Source organism: Eptatretus burgeri, chromosome 2 (genome assembly GCF_056783735.1).
Source record: "Eptatretus burgeri isolate ZD-2024b chromosome 2, Ebu_testis_v1, whole genome shotgun sequence".
Taxonomy (NCBI): Eukaryota; Metazoa; Chordata; class Myxini; order Myxiniformes; family Myxinidae; genus Eptatretus; species Eptatretus burgeri.
In genome coordinates this window covers 146,211,623-146,233,586 of record NC_140962.1, presented here as the reverse complement: position 1 = coordinate 146,233,586, position 21,964 = coordinate 146,211,623, and the positions used below count along the sequence as shown (strand labels likewise).

The following is a 21,964-nucleotide window of genomic DNA, read 5'->3' as shown; positions in this document are numbered from 1 at the left end:
AATGGCACTCGGTAGAGCGTATACCTCCACCAGGTTGAACAGCTCACGATTTGTATCCCACTGATAGGCCGGAATAGCATCCGTACCTGAACCAAAATCTAACCGGCTTGTTCCTGTCAACTAACCAACTCATCGACTAAGTTTTATCATAATTCATCCAAACTTTTTGAAATATCATGATATATATTGTTATTAGCCCGATCTCTCAATAGTGAAGAATCACTTTAAAAAATAAATAAAAAAACTCTCATGTCCGGATCCAGTTCCGGATCTTCACAAAAACTGAATTGATTCGCCCTTATCACACACCCAACCTGTCCACCAAGTTTCGTTCGAATCCGTCCGTTACCTTTTTGAGATATCGTACTCACAGGCAGACAAACAGACAGACAAGCCGGTAGGCGACATGGGTGGTCTCTACATTATTGCATACTAGTCATACAGTTTTTGACGGATCGGGCTGAAAATTTTTGACAAAGAGGTTGATTATAGTGCGCATAAAAGGCTGGAAGGCGATTTTTGATTTTTGAAAAAAAATTTTTTTTAATGATTTTTCAAAACTTTCAAAGTCCCGTGGCTAGGCAACGGTGGTGTCCATAGCAACGGTACTCAAAAGCATAGAACTAGATCCTGGCATGAACCTAGCTGTCAAGTTTCATCAAAATCGGTTGACTCCTCTGGCCTCCAGAGCTGTCCATTACATACAAACAAACATACAAGCTGGTAGGCGACATGGGTGGTCGCTACATTATTGCATACTAGCCATACAGTTTTTGACGGATCGGGCTGAAAAGTTTTGACAAAGAGGTTGATTATAGTGCGCATAAAAGCCTGGAAGCCGATTTTTGTTTTTTGAAAAAATATTTTTTTTAATGATTTTTCAAAAATTTCAAAGTCCCGTGGCTCGGCAACGGTGCTGTCCATAGCAACGGTACTCAAAAGCATACAACTAGATCCTGGAATGAACCTACCTGTCAAGTTTCATCAAAATCGGATAACTCCTCTGGCCTCCAGAGCTGTCCATTTCAAACAAACACTCAAACATACATACAGACAGACGGAAAAAAACTGAGAATATGGGTAGTCTCGCAGCGACCACCCAACAAACAAACAAACAGGGATGAAAACCTACTGTAATTCCGTTCCCCTTCGTGGTGGAGGTAACAAGTAAGCCGAAGCTCAAACAGACACGTGAACTGGTTCACGATTTGGTTGGCAGTGCAGGGAATAAATGACAACACTTCGACAGGACAGATCCGGTACAGGATACTTCATTCATTCATTTTGTGTGCAGCTTGTGATTGCTGGTTTGCCTCATGTGCTGGGAGTGTGGCTGTGCCACTGAGGCAGTGCCCTCTACAGGTTAGGGCAGGAATTTGGAATTTTGTTCATTGTGCGGAGGATAGTTCGCCTACTCTTCGCAAAGGACACCGTGACATCTTTAACATGCATCAACTAATGCCAGAAGATAGGATGCCAGTTTAACGGGAATCCGAGGGACGGCACATACGTTGATGAATCACCGTGCCTGTGAAACACCGAGATGACAGTTTTACAGCTTGGTTAGAATTCAAACCCAGACTAGACAGCTTAGAGGTGAGTGTGCATACCTTTAGGCCATCCTGCCAGCCCACGGGATAATTACATTTTTAAAACGTTCTCACAGAGCTGAGAAAACTGTGTGCAGTTGCAAACAAACGACTCCCGCACTAATTCATTAATTTATTTATTTAATTCTGGTTCTATTTTTCATTTTTTACATCCTTGACATTTATCAGTTTAGATTTTTTGAAATTGAATTTTGTTTTCGCTTCAAAATCAACTTCTGATTTGGATTTCAGAAGATCAAAATACAAATCCTGTAATTCAATCTTCGAAATGAAATGCCGCGTGAAACCAGTCCAATCCTGATGTCGAGACAGTATTTACTATTATTACTATTACTAGTACGGGCCCGTAGGGGCTTAAACGACGACTGGATTGGGGCATTATTTCAATTAGATTGGACCAATCGTATCATAAATGGCCATAAATTGGGAAACATACTCAGGTCCCCAACGTCAATTGTGACGTCATATCAAACGAAGAAGAATTGTGTTTCCCCCTCTCTCTCGCCCCCCCCCTCGCTCCCCCCAAGTCTCGCCCTTCCTTTCTCCCCCTGCTCTCTCGCCCCTCTCTCTCTCTCTCTCTCGCCCCACTCTCATCCTCCCCTCTCCCGTCCCTCTCTCTCGAAGATATTGGTCGACAGATAAATGGCCGTAACTTAGAAACCGCTCATCTGATTAATATCAAACCTTGAAAAGGCACATCTGTGGGTCCCCAGCAATATTCCTGGCAAGTTTCAATCAGATCGGACCGTCAATCGTGCAAAAAAATAATAATAAATAAATAAATACATAAACATTAATTGTGACATCATTCGTGATGTCATAGCACCATGTTTTGTCATTGGTCGACAGATAAATGGCCGTAACTTGGGAACTGCTTATCCGATTAATATCAAACCTTGAAAAGGCACATCCATGGGTCCCCAGCAATATTCCTGGCAAGTTTCAATCAGATCGGACCATCAATCGTGCAAAAAAAATTAATAAATAATAAATAAATAAATAAACATTAATTATGACGTCATTCGTGATGTCATAGCACCGTGTCCTGTCATTGGTCGACAGATAAGTGGCCGTAACTTGGGAACCGCTCGTCTGATCGATATGAAACCTCGAAAAGGCACATCCGCGGGTCCCCGGCAATATTCCTGGCAAGTTTCAATGAGATCGGACCGGCGGTCGTCGAGAAACAACGGTCACAGACAGACAGACAGACAGACAGACACACACACACACAGATTGCTGGAATTATAGCTAGATTATTATTATTTTTATTAATATTATTATTATTATTTTTATTTGTTTTCACACTATGTTCGATCTCGGAATGTTGGTTCTGCTGAAGCAATTTCTTGGCGAGGTTTACAAAACCAGACGAGTCGCCACTCTCACGCGGACGATATTTTAATGGTCATGGGGCCTTTAAGGACCGACACGTCCGCCATGTGGGAATGGTTCAAATCTATCCCCTCTTCCACACTTAACTTGCGTACATGCCAGCAGGTAAAACCACCTGACTGTAACAAATCTGCCGACAGTGCATAGCCGGGCGGAGCTCTGCCGGCGAGTCATCCTCTAACGGCACCTGAATGCGTCCAAATCCCAACTGACTTGCGTATTGATTCGGTAGATGGTTACGGTTTAAGCCTTTATGTGGTTCATTAATTCCATTTTTGATGGCTCACGACTCACCTCTGAGATTGTCCCTCCCTCTCCCTCTGAGATTATCCCATCCTTCTAAGATTGTCCCTCCCTCTCCAAGATTCACAGAAGAAAACAACTATGACCAAAATGGAAACATATTACCAATCAAATATGCGCTGTGGATTCCCATGTTCCCCAGTTGCCACAAACAGGTTCTCATTATGCAGTTTCTTCACAAGGTAAGGGGGAGGAGAGGGAGAGAGAAAGATGGCCACAATTGCGATGAATGAATTGCAACAAATAGAGAGAGAGAGAGAGAGAGAGAGAGAGAGAGAGAGAGAGAGAGAGAGAGAGAGAGAGAGAGAGAGAGAGAGAGAGAGAGAGAGAGAGAGAGAGAGAGAGAGAGAGAGAGAGAGAGAGAGAGAGAGAGAGAGAGAGAGAGAGAGAGAGAGAGAGAGAGAGAGAGAGAGAGAGAGAGAGAGAGAGAGAGAGAGAGAGAGAGAGAGAGAAAAAGAAAACCTGCTCTGATGCCTTCCTGCATAGGGTGAGTCCCGCCTCGATTCTCCTGACAGCGCCCCACATGTCCCTCCGGCTGTGCTTGCCGCACACCACTTGACGTACCAGACGGGCCATCTGGCAGACAAACATGAACGCATGCCATTCATGGTCCTCACTTGTCGCAAACATTTATATATGGGTCTGTCATGACCCTGTCTCATATTCTCTGGTTGAACCCATGATCGCACTCAAGGTCTGGGCCGATCGGCTCTAACTCAGAAAACAAACCACATAAGGAAAGAGTACGACACTTATTCTAACATGCACGATGAAATAACTATTATATACTAAGCCCATTTATCCCCAAAGCTATATCCGTGACAATATTTACTGGACACTCCTCACCGTGCATCTGGAAAGGATCGACATGCTCTGCAATATTGCGGGATTGTATATCCTGCAACTGATCCTAAAAACAACGTTGTGCCTTCATTAAAGATGTGCAAAGCAATCCAGTGTGGAGTTGGGAAATCAATTGTGTTTCAGAAAAAAAATTTTCGTACAAGGTCTGAAGTCATTGCGACATTCAATTCATGAGCTGAAACATCTTCTGTAGACTCATGAACAGCATTTTGTCTCAGTTCATGCTTTACCCTTCATGTATTCTCATCCAACATGTCTGATACAGAACCCAAGTTTGTGGCTGCGTATGCCATACCAGAAAGTAACAGCAGGGACGAGGACAAGGTGTATTTCTTCTTCCGTGAAACTGCTCTCGAGGGCGAGTACATTGGCAAGACGGTGTTCTCTCGTGTCTCACAGATCTGCCAGGTACACCATCTTATACGAGAGAGTTTTTTTTAAAAGTTGAGTTACTTACACCTTGCTGAACCCACTTATTGGCCTAAACACTTGTTTGGGGCTGGTTTTGTTTCAGAATGATGTCGGAGGTCACAGGAGCATGATAAACCGCTGGACAACCTTCCTTAAGGCCCGGCTGGTGTGCTCGGTACCTGGGTCGAATGGTATCGACACTTACTTCGACGAGCTACGTGAGTGGCGTTCCTTAATCATCAAAAGCTCCACTGTCTCTAAATCAGTGTTGCACTCAAACAAGAGAGAGTGAATGTTAATCTCATTCGTTTTTAGGTAAACGATGATCACAAGCAAAACAACTATGACCAATCTTTCCTCTTTATACCAGTGTCAAGAGTAATTGCTTCCTGTACTATCTCGCATTGTTTGCCTTTCCTTGATCAGCCATATTAAGCCTGGTCTAAGCTTGATAGTTAGGGTGGCTGGCTTGGGATCTTATGGTCCTGAGTTCGAGCCCCGTTTTCTGCTGAATAAACATCAGGTGGGGTTGACTCAGCCTGTCATCCTTCTGAGGTTGGCAAAATGAGTACCAGTGAACTGGTATAGGGGCACAGCATCAGTGGCATCGGTGTGCCCCACCAAAATTATAGCTACCCGGCAGCCAGCTGCCATACGCAAGAAGAATTATAAGATCAGCCATATTTAATTCCAACTGCAGATATTTAGAATGAATAGCTAGGACAGCTAGTCTTGCTGTGAAAGGATAGTGTCTGTGTCGATGGACAGGTAGAACAATGGATGAACCCAACAGTATGGGGATTGCGGAATGCTAATTGCCATGGGAAGCCAGGAGAAGCTGACATTTTGGGTGTTAGAAGAGCCAGGAGAAGCTGACCCTTCGTCGGAGCTAAAGAGAGGATGCTCTGCCTGGCTTGCGCTGATTGATTTATCCTTCAAACCACCATTTGGCTTGAAGGATAAACTTATAGGGAGATTTATTCTTCTTTCGTATGCAACACATTGTTGCAGGTTGCATAATTTTTTTGGGGAGCAACTGTACAGCTAATTCAGTGCCCTGTGTAGGTTAGAGCAGGAATTTGTAATTCATTCGCGGTATCGGCGAAAGCTTGCCTACTCTTCACAAAAAAACTCCATGAGAACCTTAACACGCAATAAATAATGCTGGTAGATGGGATGTCCAACTTGATGTCTATCTGAAGGACGGCACACACATTGAGGAATGACCCTGGTTATGAAACACCAGGAGGGCAGTTTATACCTGTCGGGATTCAAGCCCTGCTAGAGAGCTCAGAGGCGAGTGTGCTTTGCTATAGGCTATCCTGCCAACCTAAAGGAAGCAACAACCTTTGGTGGCACACCTTTGTTCCCCCAATAAATATTCCAGTTTTTTTAAGCCGTTTTATATTACTGCAAGGAATTTAATTAGCACATTCACAGTAATTGCTCATTTGCATTGGATGGAGGACATGCCCCTGAAATTTCTCATTTACCTCCCTCTTCCTACAGAGGACGTGTTCTTGCTACAAACGAGGGATCCCAAGAATCCAGTAATTTACACCATTTTTAGCACAAGCAGGTAATGCTTACCACACAGGTACACCTTTTAGAGCTGCAGGCTTTCATAGATGCCCCATTTGTACCATCCCACTGTCATTGTCCAGATGTCTACTCGTCATTTATTGGCCTAAATGATTCACACCTTTTGAGGTCAACTGGGGAACGTTTTTTTTTGGCCTGTCTTACACCAACCAGCTGTCTCGGCCTAACACTCGACTAGAGGTGGCAGAAATGTAATTTGTTTGGGGGTGTCGGCAATAACTCTCTGAATATCCGTTAAAGTACCGTGGGATCTTTAACGTCCATCCACTGATGTTGGCAGATGAAACTCTGAGCGGAACATCCATCTGAAGGACGATGCGCTTTGCAATGGTATGCCCATGCCTGCAAAGCACTAATCCAACAGTTTAGATTTAGGTCGCGAGGCAAACCCAGTCTAGACAGGTCAAATGTAATTGCACTGCCTCTGCATCATCGTTTCGATCAGTCATTCCCCAGAAGTCAGGTGCTTCAAAAATTATCAGATGTGCTCCTTCGTTTGGAAGGAAATGTGAAGGACAACCTCCCCCATCCCCTTTCCTCCTTCATGTCCACGGGATGGCAAACCATAGGGTTTGTCCACGCTCTGTCCTCTAAATGCCGAGCGTCAAGCAAGGAAGCAGCACGTACCATTTTTTAAGTCTTCGGAATGACTCAACCGGTGTTCTCACCATCAACCTCCCAGACTCAGAGCAGAAGCTGCAACAAACACCACTGAATGTGGTTAGTATAAAGATTGGTGGATAGCTCACTTTATCAGTTTTACTAGAGGTATACCTTTTCCCACCACCATTTGACAATGTAATTATTCATACTTAAAAAAAAATTTTGTATAAAAAGCTTTGTCTCTTTCACGCCGTTCTAGCAACGTGTTCCAAGGCTCGGCAGTTTGCGTCTACACCATGTCTGACATCCGCCGTATCTTCCTTGGGCCGTTTGCACACAAGGACGGTCCGAACCACAAATGGACAGCCTACCAGGGAAAGGTGCCATACCCTCGGCCTGGCACGGTGAGTCGTATTGTCAGCACATTTGGGAAACTTATGTTTGTTATGTGCAGACCCATTTATAATATTATAATAATTATTATCCTGTTTCTTCCTTGGTGTTGCCATTTTCTTGATTTGTCCACAAGAACAAGTTAATTGGACATGATTTATTGCCGAGAGTGTTTCTTTTTGGAGCTGCTTCTTCTGAAAAATAAAAAATGAAAAAGAGAAGAAGCTCATTATTTGAAGGACCAAAAAAAATTGGAGGAGCAAAAAACTAATATATATATATATATATATATATATATATATATATATATATATATATATATATATATATATATATTTGTTTTTCGATAAAAGCACTTACTTTTTCCAATGGAAAGAAAAAATCATCCAAAATGTGGATTTTTTAATTCTTCATGGCATCTTCTTCATCCAAACTTGCTCTTTACCACCCCCTGGCAGCTCTGCATAGAAAATTCAGATCCATTCAATATTGCTCCAGGAATATATGTTGATTTTCTAAGAAATCACCAATATTCTCAGGTTTGAAATGGGTCACCAGTACCTGCCAATGCGGCGAAGGGTTCAATCCACGGTGAGTTAGAACTTTGAAACAAAAAATTAGGGGAAGCTCCAAAATGATGGAATGGTGCCTGATACCCCAGTCATTGTAATTATTACCCGATATACGAGAAGCAAAAAGCGGGGTTAAGCAGTTGGTTCATGTCTGTCTATCTGTCCGTCCGTCCGTCTGTCAGATCAGTTTATGATCGTCAGTTTATGATTGAGGAACAGCTTATTGAAATAGATTGTCGTATTATAAACACAAATCGGAACATGAATATGAAGACAAGTTTCCAGTTTTACCGTAGTTGGCTCTCAATTCATCTGGATCACACATGCGCAGAGAGGAGTGAGATATATATATATATATATATATATATATATATATATATATATATATATATATATATATATATATATATATATATATATATATATATATATATATATATATATATATATATAATATAGATTTTTATTTATTTATATATTTTTTTTTTTTTTTTTTTTTTTTTTTTTTTTTTTTACTCTGCCTGCCTGTCGAGCAGTCAAACAAAATTGAAAATCATTCCAAACAGGAAACTTACTGTTTTTAAGGATGTCATAAAGGACACAAACAATAAGCATGAATAACTCATGTAACATGTAAGATAGGGTGATGTAATGGACATTGGGTAAAACGTCGATAAAACCAGGAATTAATTTATTTATCCACCTTTACACATCTTTAAACCTTGATTAAAATTTATTATTTACTTGAACACTGTATAACACAAAAAGCCTTCTTAATATTTCCAAGAACATATATATATATATATATATATATATATATATATATATATATATATATATATATATATATATATATATATATATATATATATATATATATATATATATTGTTGCAGATTCGCGCCCGCCGGCGTGCGAACTGCCACGTAACTCGAATCGTGGCACGTCGCCCACCGGACGGACAATCCAGTCGTGACCCTCTCGGACTAACGCCGGGAACCAGTCACGGGTGGACCTTTCGGTCTCACCGCGATCGAGCCAATCGGCCCCCGCGTGGGATAGGGTTGCTCGCCAAATTCGACCTACCTAAGTACCCACACGGAGGGTAGACCGGGCGATCGCACCTCGCCGCAGGTCGACTTCGGACACGGGCCACTTAAGCGACCCGTTCCGTACTATCGAGATAACCGAGCGGTGTTATTCGTCGGCCTCGACGGTTCGATTAATTATCGGGCGTCTTAGCCCACGACCAACCCTTTACGTGAAGCAAGATGGGGATTCAATGAAAGAAATGACGAAGCGAAGTGGGAAAACAGTTCAACAATAAGCACATTTATTTTGCGATGAACGGAAAGCACACATATACAATTCCACCAAAAGCACATAGAAAAGAAGAAGACAAAAAGCAAATGCAACAATGCAGATCTATCCGACTACCGGGCACTCGGCAACACTTATACAATTTTACTTCACAGACGGCGCCGACAACACATATTCCCAAAGCAAAAGAAAAGAGAACCACCCTCCAGGATGAGGGGGTAGGCGGGCCTGGGGCCGAGACCGTGTCGGGCCTACCTGTCTGATGATGAGACGCGGAGCGGCAGTGGTGCCTCAACTCCGCGGGCCTCGCGGACAGTGTCTGGTAGGGGGTGGGAAGGGGGCCCCCTTTTGTCGCACTTTCTCAGCACGGGGGGAAACAGGAGGGGGTTGCTGATGCTCGGGGAAAGGAGGATTTCACAAAATCGCGGGTCCCGCGACGAGCGTCTCCACCACGACCTCGGTCGCGCCGCCGGCCTTTCTCTCCGCAGTTCCCCGAATCCGACGCGAGCACCCCCTCGTCCGCCTTCGCCCCCGCCGTCTCTCCACAGCTCCGTCCTCTTCACTCCGACTCCGCGAACTCCCAACTGCGAACTGCTAACTGCGAACTGCTAACTGCGAACTGCTCTCTTCTCCACTTCCAACTCCGAACTCTTCCTCCTGCGAACTCAACTGAACTCGACTGACGAACGCAGTCGTTTTTATAAGCCCCGTGGCTTCGCTCTTCCACCCTTGACCCTCTGCCTCCGACCTTTCACCTCGCTCCCCATTGGCCTGAGGAAAAGTGGGCGTGAATGCTTTTTGATCCATGAATTTGCATATAGCGACCGCCCTCCAACGCCCTGGAGGCGGGGCCAAACCACCCCTCGCTCACCGATTGGACGGAACAAAAGTGGGCGTGAGTCGTTTTTGATCCGTTTTTCTGCGGTAAGTCCGCGATGCTTTTGAACACGCTGCTCGGTGCGCGCCCTACACGAGTCCAGCATCGGTGCCCACGAGTGGCGCGAGATGACGGTGATGCGATGGTGGCGAGTTGTGACGGTAAAGGTCGTGGCGGTTGTGGTGAAGCGGCGTTGTGGTTGGTGGTTGTTGTTGTGATGGCTGTTGAGACGTGGTTGGTGGTGGTAATAATGGCGGTTGGTCCAAAATAAAGATAGTAAAAGAAAAACGGCTATCCTGAAGAGTCGCAGCCCTCATGAATGACATTTATTCCCTCTAGACAACGGGTTTGGGCCTAACTACACATATACTTACCGAGATATCTCACCTAAGGGACCTGAATGGTGGTTTGCGAATTTGGTCAACCACAACAATATATATATATATATATATATATATATATATATATATATATATGTATATATATATATATATATATATATTTATCTTCTTCTTTCGGCTGCTCCCGTTAGGGGTCGCCACAGCGGATCATCCGTATGATCCGCATAGTGATTTGGCACATGTTTTACGCCGGATGCCCTTCCTGACGCAACCCTGGTCGCCTCTTACGACACAGGGATATGGTACACCTATTTTAACCGGGGTATACACCGGCCCAGTATACTGGTACTCACTTCGCCGACCTCGGAAGGATGACAGGCTGAGTCAACCCCCTGGTGTATTAATTCAGTGGCCCAACGGGGCTTGAACTCAGGACCTTTTGGATCCCAAGCCGCTGCCCTATCCACTCCGCCAACACTAGGAGATGTGTATATATATATATATATATATATATATATATACATACATATATACATACATACATATATACATACATACATATATACATACATACATATATACACATACATATATACACATACATATATATATATATATATATATATATAATAAGAAGAGGCCGCCGATTATGGCTTTATGTACAATTCTCGTGGATGTTGCGTTATGTGTCAGTAGCACTAAATTCCCAGATTTTTTTTTAAACAATCTTTAAATTTGTTATTTTATTAAACTTGAAGTATGTTTCAATGTACTTGAAAAACTGCGCAGGCAATCGCGTTCTATGAACTCTCTACTTGTGCCATGCAATTAACAACTGCCTCAATGCGGTATACTTGGAAAGAATCCTCAAGAATCCCCATTTTTTAGCAGCGTCTCGCGTAGCAGCTAACGCTGCTCATGGAGTGCTCGGTATTCTTCTTCTTCTTCTTCTTCTTCTTCTTCTTCTTCTTCTTCTTCTTCTTCTTCTTCTTCTTCTTCTTCTTCTTCCTCCTCCTCCTCCTCCTCCTCCTCCTCCTCCTCCTCCTCCTGCTCCTCTTCTTCGTCTTCTTCTTGTGAAGACAAAACCTTAACTTCTAGGACTCGGCTCTTGTATATACAAGATCCGGATCTCTTAAATACTAAGCACATGTACACATCCTCACATAGACGGTGCCTTTTGAGAGCGTCTATCATGAACTTTTAAATATATTCGGACATTTGCTTTAAAGTTTCGAAAAGTTCACGTTACTATTTAAAGATTATTCCATTTATCGTATTGTAATTTCGTAAATACACTTTATTTCGTAAATACACGATGTCTATGTATATATATATATATATATATATATATATATATATATATATATATATATATATATATATATATATATATATATATATATATATATATCGTAAATACATGAAGACGGGTCTCGCTATTGGCTTAATCAAGGCACGTGACGAAATATCGGAAGTTGTTGTTGTTGTTGTTGTTGTTGTTTGTTTGTTTTTATTATTATTATTATTTATATATTTTTTTTAGCCGACAAAACCTTTAGGACGCTGCTCTTGGAAACATTTGTCCTTGTTGTTAAATGTGTTAATATCCATGCAATCTCTTGTCACCAGGAAAATTAGAATAAATTATTTTGTTGAAAACTTATAATATCGCATATTGGCTCCTGCCCCATTATGGATAATCTTACCCTCATGCTGGAATTTCCTGTTACAATCAAAATCACAGGCGAACCTACCAGGGGGAGGACACCATATATCTATGTCAGACATCATGCGGGATTCTCATCTCTCAAAAGGTCCAATGTGTTGTATTGTAAAGATATGTACTTCTATATCTTCTTTTAGACCAAAATAATTCTCATTTTCTGCTGGGCAAGGCTGGGGAAAGTTGTGACCCAAATCTTTCACAAACCGGCTGGCCAGGCCTGATGTTCAAATGGAGATTTGGGCAGGAATCTATAATTTGCTCAGGATGCTTGTGATAACTCGCATGCTCTTGACAAAAGATACGTTGGATATTTAACGTCCAGCAGTTAATTCTAGCAGACGAGATACCCGGCTCAATGGCCAGCCGAGGAACGGAGCACTTTGGGATGCTTTTAACACCGTTTAAATAAGAATCCGATCCAATCTACCATTCTCTGCGATACAAAGCGTTGTTTCTCCTGAAACAGTTTCTAGGCCTTGGATAATGCTGGGCAGTTTGCCATCCCTCTCCAAGTTGGGGAGCAATTTGAAATTTGTCCAACAGCACATTGACTGTAAGTAGCATCATTGACTGAGGATGTGGCAGTGCTGCTGATGCAGTCCCCCTGTAGGTTAGAGCACGAATTTGAAATTCGCACAAGATGCTGGGGATAGCTCCCCTACTCTTCGCGAAGGACACTGCAGAGTGTATCTTTATTGTCCACCAACTCACTCCGGCAGATGGGATGCCTGGTTTAATGTCCATCTGAGGGACGGGCACGCACATTGTTTAATCACCCTGCCTGTGAAACACCGGGATGACGGTATATAGCTGGGTTGAGAATGGAACCCAGGCGGGACAGATTAGAGCGGGTGTACATACCTCTCGGGCCTCCTGCCGTGGTGTGGGGATGCACGGTGTTGATTATTCTTAATCTGACAGAGAGACTTTCACAATCTGACAACTCAATAAGAGGATATGCTGGCTGCTTCTTTACACTTCTTCTTGGTGATGGAGTTGGTGTTGTGAAATAAGTTGAGGATGTTGATGCTGTCAGGTTCATCATCTCGAGGCCTTTGAACCTTCTGGGAGAAGCTAAAGAGAGTCTTCTGCACTGCTTTCTTCTCTCTTTTTTTGTCAGCAAGCATTGCTTTTGTAGCCACTGAAAACATTTTCCAATTCTCTCTTGAAACGCTAGTTCATGTCTCCCTTGCTTTATTCATTCTAATCCTCCCATTATGTTCATCATTCTTTGAATTAGATCTTTAATTGAATTTATTTTGCCTTCCTAACTCTGGGGATTTCCCCCACGGAGAAGCGAGGCACGGTCGCCACATCCACTGCTCATACTACAGGATCCTTCGTGGCGATCCCGCAGCTTAACTTGTCCCGCTGCTTAATTATTTTCATCGTACTCAATACAGTTGCACTTTGGGTACATTGCTTAATCTTTTCTTCACTCAATATAATGGTCTGGACAGTCGAAAATTTTATTTCTTTATTGCTTTGGCATTGCTTAAGCAATTTTACATTTTCTGTGCAAATATGGAGAAGGAGGGAAGCACACACAGCCTTGCTTAAAGTAAATACGCTTAGTTATAAGAATCGCTAATTTCTTTAAATTTTCAGATTTCACTCCAAATTTCAGCACTTAATTAGTCCACGAGCTCGGATCCTCAAATCCAAAGACAGATTTTGATTATATATTTTAATTAGTCCATGAGAGGCCATCATGGAAAATCACATCATATAATGCATGAAATTGCCCCAAGCTCCTAATTTGAAAACTACAGCACTTACAAAAGTGATGTATACAATGATTGTTAGCTGTGATGTACAGGCATTCGATAATATGAATGAGGAAAGTGAAAAAAAAAACATTTTGAACCAAGCCAAGGTATTTTTTTTGAACAGGCCGAAACAAAATGGCGGCTTTAGACCCCTGCGAGGTGACAGCGGGCTGACCATGATACCATGCCACCATCTTGATAAGGCTTTTTTGTTTTTTGATGATGAGCACCCCATTAATTATATTCTAAAGGGGTGTTTAAGTTCACACAAATACCCATTTTCATTCATGCACTCCCTTGGAATTCCCTTAGAATGAATGTAAAGTTTTGGGCTGCTATAGTTTTCATAGTGTTAGAGTTATGGACACACACACACACACACACACACACACACACACACACACACACACACACACACACACACACACACACACACACATACACACACACACACACAGATATTTATTATTATAGATGTCCATATGGAACACATCACCCTTTTCTTTAATCAAAGCAATACGTTGTGTCCCCATTGATCCCACACCTTAGTGTCCCAGCAAAGTATTCGGAGGCTTTGTGTGGACGCGGGATTTCCCCGAGGATGTCCTAAACTTTGTAAAGGCACATCCAATCATGTATCAGGGCATACGTCCGGTGGGCCAGCGGCCACTGTTGATGCAAACAGAACCTGGGCCACGATACAGCCAAATCGTGGTGGACCGGGTTGAAGCTGAGGATGGGATTTATGACGTCCTTTTCATTGGTACAGGTAAGCCAATGATCACGTGATGCAGGATAATCCATGTGTCGGCTAATACAGAACCAGGATCAGTACATCGTCATTTTTAGGGGGTCATTAAGCCTGCTGTTGTTGTTTTTTTTCTGTTGGCACTGCCATGTCGACTTTAAAGGCCCCCACAGTAATTTTTGCAAAGAATAGGCCATTGTGTGCTCATCTAATCTGCTCCAAGCTGTACTACTTAGAATGTACTCGAGTCTTATAACAGCAATGTCTGGAATTCCATTCCCATTCTTACAAGTAAAAATTGTCAAATTACTGAAGACCTGGGCCAATTTGGTGTTCCTATTTGAATGTGTAGTTCATGAGGCTGGGTCCCCAGATACTCTGTTGATATATCCATTCATTACAAATGTCATTGTAGTTCATGTTAAGAGAGGTCTCCTAATTTCCTTGTCCTCTAAATACTACGTCTCCTCAACAAACTCCTCAACAAGAATAAACAACTCATCTTGATTGTGAAGGTCAGTATCGATCTGCATATGCAGATGGGTATATCAAGGGATAGAATCAACAGTACATTAATCGAGGTGTACTAAACACCATGGGAAGTGAGGAGGAGCTGACATTTTGAGTGTTAACCCTTCGTTGAAGCAAAAGGGGAGGATGTATTTATCTTAGAATGAAGAACTACCAGTCATCTTCTTATTATTATTTTGTTTGCAGCACTTGGCTGCATGTCGTATCATTTGCTGGGGGTGCGGCCGTGCTGCTGATGCATTGCCCCCTGTTTGTTGGAGCAGGAATTTGGAATTGGTTCAGGGTGCCGGGGATCACTCGCTTTACAATTCACGGACACAGTGGGATCTTTAAGTTCTACCAACTAATGTCAGCATATGGGTCGTGCAGTTGAATGCCCTTCTGAGAGACGGTGCGCACAATGGAGCCAACTTTTATCATGATGCCTCACCCTGGATGCGGATCACCAGGATGAGAGTTACAAGTAACATCTGGATTCGATCCCACGCAAGGCAGCTCAGAGGCGAGTGTGCATACCTCCGAGGCAATCCTGCCAGCCCAGAACTAGTCTTGCTCATGAAGAAAAGACCTCCTTTGCTCCGACAAATGGTTACCACCCGGAACGTCAGCTACTTGATACTCCCAGCGTTTAGCATCCCTCAATCAACGTTCTGTTGATTCAATCCATGATTAAAACTCCTCAACAAGTCTTTAATATCTAGTCAAGAAAAAGCTGGTGTATATTTGCACCTAATAGTGATGCAAAATAGTTCAAAACTTTAAAAACAAACCAAAAAAACAACAACGTCATTAATTCACACCGCTATTTAGTTTTGCTTAAGTTTGATTTTGGAATGTGGTTGGAATGCATTTTGGGGTGTGTAGGGTGTTGTTCTGTCACAGGTAGAGATAATTAAGTTGCCGAATTCCCCCACTTTATCAGACGTAGGAACGATACTCAAGGTGGTGTCGGTGCCACGACAGAGCTGGAAGGACCTGGAGGAAGTCCTTCTTGAAGAAATTCAAGTGCTCAAGGTAAAGTTAATTATATTGTGATTGGCACAAAATTTGTGCTCATTTTCACCGCATGAATGAAACGATGAAAGCTAACACGAGGGTCATGGTTTGTGGGTGACGTGCAACTTTTTATTGCAGAATATGTATCCAAATAAGAGTTCATTTGCTCATATTACATATCATATATTGACACTGTGGGCAGATTAAACAGGAAGTGACGACATCATTGCCGATCAATGCATTCTGGGGAAAACCAAAACGACAGCCAACATATACACGGAGGTGTATATTTGAGTGCCTTATCAAAAAGAACATCAAACCTGCTGAAATTAATGGGAGAGATGGTGTGCACTGTTGTTGAGGCACGTGGTCCGTATGGTTGTGTTAAATGCAGCACTAGTTTCAAAAAAAGCCGCAAATTGGTGAAAGATCTTGGGCATTCATGAAGAACTAGTCTTGCTGGTGAAGGCAAATGTCAGTCGACATCAGCGGACTTGTAGAAGAATCGGCATCATCAATGGGACGTTGATCGGGGTATGACAACCGCTGCAGGAAGCAAGGAGAATCTGACGTTTCGGGCTTTAACCCTTCATGTTGCAAAAGCAGGTGTTGAACAGATAATTTAAACTTTAAAGGTTTTGTTGTTCTCCTCCTCATCCCTTTTATAAGGGGTGAGGTCCGATGGCATCAAGCTTCTGCCCTGCCTTGACCACAATACTCCTCCACCTCCCTCCATCCCCAGCCAACTCAACCCACTCTCCAACCACCCCCCCCCCACCTTACGGATATCCCTCCTCACACAATCCCCCAATCTCAACCACAGTCTACCTCTTTTACTCCTGCCTTGCTCCCTCAATCTATCCGCTTTCTTTCGCATTCTCTCCTTACCCATCTGCACCAAGTGTCAAGCTCATCTCAGCCGGCATTTCACAATCTCCCCGTCAAGCTCATCTGCACACCAATCTCCTCCCTCAGTTCATCCATCCTCCTTCGATCCACCCTCTTCACTCCCACAATCCTCCTTACCCAGTTGTTCTCGCAAACCTGTAGCCTCTGTTGTTGTCTCTCGATCAGTGCCACCGTCTCCGGACCATAAAGGTAGGCCGGCATTACACGCGACATCAAAACCTTCCCTTTCAATTTCTATTGATATCTTTCTGTCTGCCATTAATCCCTCCATCCTCCTCCATGCATTCACACCCACCTGAATAATCCTCTGCACCTCTGCCTCAGACTTACCCTCCCCAGTCACTGTTCCTCCCAGATACTCAAGCCTATTTCCTTGTCTGATCTCCTTACCCTCTAATGTCTAACCTGATATTAATTTCCTTTCTTTGCTGCCCGACCCACATCACCTCAGTCTTCTCCATACTCATCTTCAGCTCATGTTTCCCAAAGACCTCCTTCCACTCCCCCAGTACTTCCTGCATCTCCCGCCGATTCTCCACTACAATAGCCAGATCGTCTACATACAGCAATCTCCCCATACTACCCCTCAAACTCACCTTCCTGTAAACCAGCCCCATCACCATGATAAAAATGAATGGGCTGAGTGTGCTTCCCTGCCTCAAACCAATGTTCACGCTGAACTACTCAGACGTCCCAGCTCCAACCAAGACTCATCCCTTCATTCCCTTGTACATCCCTTCCACCAACCTGACTTCTGCTTCCATCACTCCCATCCATCTCAGTGTCACCATCACCGTCTCTTTCAGGACTGTGTCGAAGGCCTTCTCCATGTCTACAAATCCCAATGCCATCTCACCTTGCACCTCCAACCTTTTCTCCATCAGGGCGAACATCCCATCCATCAAACCTTTACCCTTTCTAAACCCCTGCTGCTCTTCTCCGATCTCCATCTCCACACTCTTCCTTATCCTCCTATCCAGAATACTCTCCAGCACATTCATTACATGACATCGGAGTGTAATGCCACCATACTTCCCAGGATCTTGAACATCACCCTTACCCCTTCCATATTGGCACAATTAAACCTGTCTTCCAATACTCCTCCGGAATTGAACCCTCGCTCATACATATGTTCAACAGCCTCTTCATCCAACTGACTCTGACTTCATCTGCTGCAATTATCATCTCTGCACACATCTCATCAACGTCTGGCACTCTTCCTTTCTTCATTCTTTTCAATGCCATCCGCATTTCCTCCTCTGTGATCTCCACCAACTCCACATTCCCCTCTATATAACACGGTAGCTCCAGCTCACCCTTGCTTCCTTCCTGTTCAACTGCTCTTTGAAATATCCTTCCAACACCTTCAATAATGTCCCCCTCTATGCCACTAGCCCCCCTGCCACCATCCTTAATCACTGCCCCCCCTCCCTTCATGGCCTTACTATCCTCATCGCTGTGACGAGCCAATTTATATGGCATCTTCCTCCCACCATTCTCTTCCAACTTGTTGTACACCTCCTCTTCCACATCATTCCTCGCCTTATTCACAGCAGTCCTTGCTGCTTTCTTATTCTGCCCATACATCCCCATACAGGGGGGATGCCCCCCCTCAACTATCCTTGATCTTCTCTATCCTCTCATCCATTCGCACTTGAAATTCATCTAGAACGGCACTCGTAGAGCACATAGTCTCACCTCACATGTTCATTCTGAACATAAATACCATCGTTAACTGAACATACCACCATTATGGCTCACTGCTATTATGACCCATATACCCAAATCATCCATTCACCCTATTATGTCACAGAGTTTCTTCGCGTGGGTTATGAACGTCATAAATTTAATTATTCACTCGCTTCGGGTCATAGATATCAGATATATAGTTTCAAAATTTTCGGATAAAGATTTGAATTCAACCAATTATGGCTGGAGTACCGATGACATCATCATTATTACCCTATATACTCCATGGGGAGTTGACGACATACGCCAAGTTTAAATTTTTTCGTTGAGCGGTTTCAGAGAAGAAGATATCTAATTTTTTTTCTTCCTTTAATGCAATGTGACTACCATACCATGTGACCTATGATGTCAGAGTTAGCGATAAAATATTCTGCACGGGGAGTCCCTCCTATGCTTAAAGTTTCGCATCGGTCGGATAAGCGGTTGCAGAGAAAACCATTTTTAAAGCAAAAATATATTCCCTACATGTAACGACACACACACACACACACACACACACACACACACACACACACACACACACACACACACACACACACACACACACACACACACACTGCGACCCAGAAGGCAACTGCACTCGAAGATACAAGCAGTCCAACCTGGTGTGAAGGATCCTTCAAGAAGAATAGACCACTTGCTACACCCACGACCAGTCCAGACAGGAATATGTAATCTGTCCAAGATGCCGGCGATAACTCTCCCACTCTTCACTTTAACGTCAACCATCATCTGTGGAATGGAAAACCATCTACGCATATTACTACAGTGACTTGTTAAGCAAGGAAGCAATTCCAGCAATGGTGACCCATAGGCCCACCATGTAAAGGTGGAAACCACTTATTTCCTCGCTCCAATTCGAAATCCTCGTCAGGTTTTTAATGCTGCCTAAAAACAGTGGATGCATGATTGGTGGCCCCTGGTGGTCAAGACCTCTGCAGCTTGGCACATGGTCACCACTCCAGTCAAGTGTTGCTCTGGAATATAATATATACATATATGTAACATATATAAAGTTCTTTCTAACCACTGACTGACTCACTCACTGATATTAAAGTTCAGTACCTTCCGGGTGATGTAGTAAGCTTAACTTTTGTGTGCCAACAGACATCGAAGCCGATACACCGGGAAAAATCACAGAACAATCGGAAAGCATCCGTGAATGAAGATATAAGCTGAACTAAAAGGGCACTAGGTAGAACACGTTCATCCACAACGCAATGCCTGATCTAACAGAACATATCAGGTGCAATAATTTTTTTTTCAATATCATGCTATATATCGTTTTTGGCCCAATCTCGCAATGGTGAAGAATCACTTAAAAAGTTAAAAAGTTTTCGTATCCGGTTCTGCATTCAGATCTTCATCAAAATCGAATCAATTTGTCATCATCACATGCCCAACATGACCACCCAGTTTCGTCCGAATCCGTCCACAACTTTTTGAGATATCATGCTATATATCATTTTTTAGCCCTATCGCTCAATGGTGAAGAATCAGTTGAAAAAATTATCAGATCCGTATCCGGATCCGGATCTGGATCTTCACGAAAATTTATTTAGTTTGTCCATGTCACACACCCAACCTGCCTGCCAATTTTCATCCAAATCCGTTTACAACTTTTTGAGATATCCTGCACACAAACAGACAAGCCGGTAGGCGGTGATGGGTCGCCGAGCAGGACTGTTAGTATTGCGAGAATCGTAGGTGTCGAGAAACGGTGTTTGTATGATCATCCAATCACAATGGCAGTCGAAGATCTACTTACTAATGTGCAATATTGTGAAATAACATATGAAAGGATTCCTACCCACAGGATGTGCCGTTTCGCTCTGCAAAGTACCGAAAATACGGTTTGAAATCAGAAATCCCCAAAGTTCGAGGGGGTGCTGTGGGTGAACAAAGATCTAAATCGAAAATCTGGCTCGATGGTTTGTGCACAATGTATTCCAGACGATTAGTGTGAATTTTCATGACCATCCGACCATAACCCTAGGAGGAGTAGCATTTGGCGCGAAGGCACCTCCAGCTATCGCATATTATCGATTTTTGCACTAATTGACCTTTGACCCCTGACCTAAGCGAAATCGGTCAATATGTCCTGAGGCAAAGTTGTAGTACTCATTGAGTACCATGAACCTGCAAAGTTTCATTCGTATCGATGCTCTCACCTGGTCTCTAGGGGGCCTTCAATTTTCGTGCATACCCTAATTGTAGGGGGCACTGCGGGTAAAGTATTCCATTTATCACAAAAACCGGGATATATTTGATAGAGCATCACCTATAGATCATTCGTGCCAAATTTCATAACCCTACGTGGGATAATGGCTTTCGGAATTGATTTTGCGTGAACGGTACCAATTTTGAAGGTTTTTCGGTTGTTGCTAGGGAACCAAAGCGTCCCTAGCAACCAGCACAATTTCCAAAGCACAAGATCATAAGATGTAACTACCACCCGAGTTTGGTCAAAATCCGCCCAGGTTTACTCCCAATTATGCTGATGACAAACGAACAAACATCCAAACAAACAGACAGAATTACTGACAATAAGGATCACCTATTTCGGCGACCCAATATATATATTTTATTTAAAAAAAAATTAAAATATATATATATATATATATATATATATATATATATATATATGCACACATGCACACACACACCTTCAGTCTCCTAACTAATATCGCACTTTCCACCCAATTGCAGGAAGCACCTGACTACTTCAACACCTTTTGCATTTCCTTCTGAGCATGACAAATCTACTACCCACGTATGTTGTAAAGTTCGAGTTAACAGGCAATTTCTTTATTCCTAGTATCCTGGAGCATGTAATATTATTATAAGTTTGGGTTGTCAAAGTGTGTTTTGATTCCAATCTGAGCTTGCAACAATCAATCATCTTAAGAGATGAAATATCGGCCACAGTTCCAGGCCAGTGTGAATTTCACAACTTTGATTTAATTTGCTCAACTGACACTTTGTCTTGTTTTATTTATTTTGTTATCATCTAAAGTTTTTGGAAGAACTTCTGCATGCAATACATGAAGTTCAGGGAGCAGGACTGTTTTAAATTAACACTGATGGAGGAAACTTCACCGTGGGAGGAAGTAATGAAGGAATTCATAATTACACCGCCTCCTTTTTTTGTACCATTTGGTGATTAGAAACTCAAAGTTGAACTACAAACCTGCAAAGCACATGTTCTATTCCTGCAATTTTCAATTTTGAACAGACAGTGCATA

At 42.9% G+C, this 21,964-nt stretch overlaps 1 protein-coding gene across 2 annotated transcripts in view; it reads left to right on the top strand.

Moving 5' to 3' along the window:
* The window catches only part of LOC147033460 (semaphorin-3A-like), a 226,025-nt gene that overhangs the window by 194,446 nt on the left and 9,615 nt on the right, over positions 1–21,964 (top strand). For both annotated transcript variants that reach the window (XM_085871648.1, XM_085871647.1), the window contains exons 9-14: positions 4,438–4,580; positions 4,687–4,801; positions 6,093–6,162; positions 7,048–7,192; positions 14,336–14,555; positions 15,988–16,079. In XM_085871648.1, the coding sequence (XP_085727774.1) occupies positions 4,438–4,580; positions 4,687–4,801; positions 6,093–6,162; positions 7,048–7,192; positions 14,336–14,555; positions 15,988–16,079 (785 nt within the window). The remainder of the gene's footprint in view (positions 1–4,437; positions 4,581–4,686; positions 4,802–6,092; positions 6,163–7,047; positions 7,193–14,335; positions 14,556–15,987; positions 16,080–21,964) is intronic.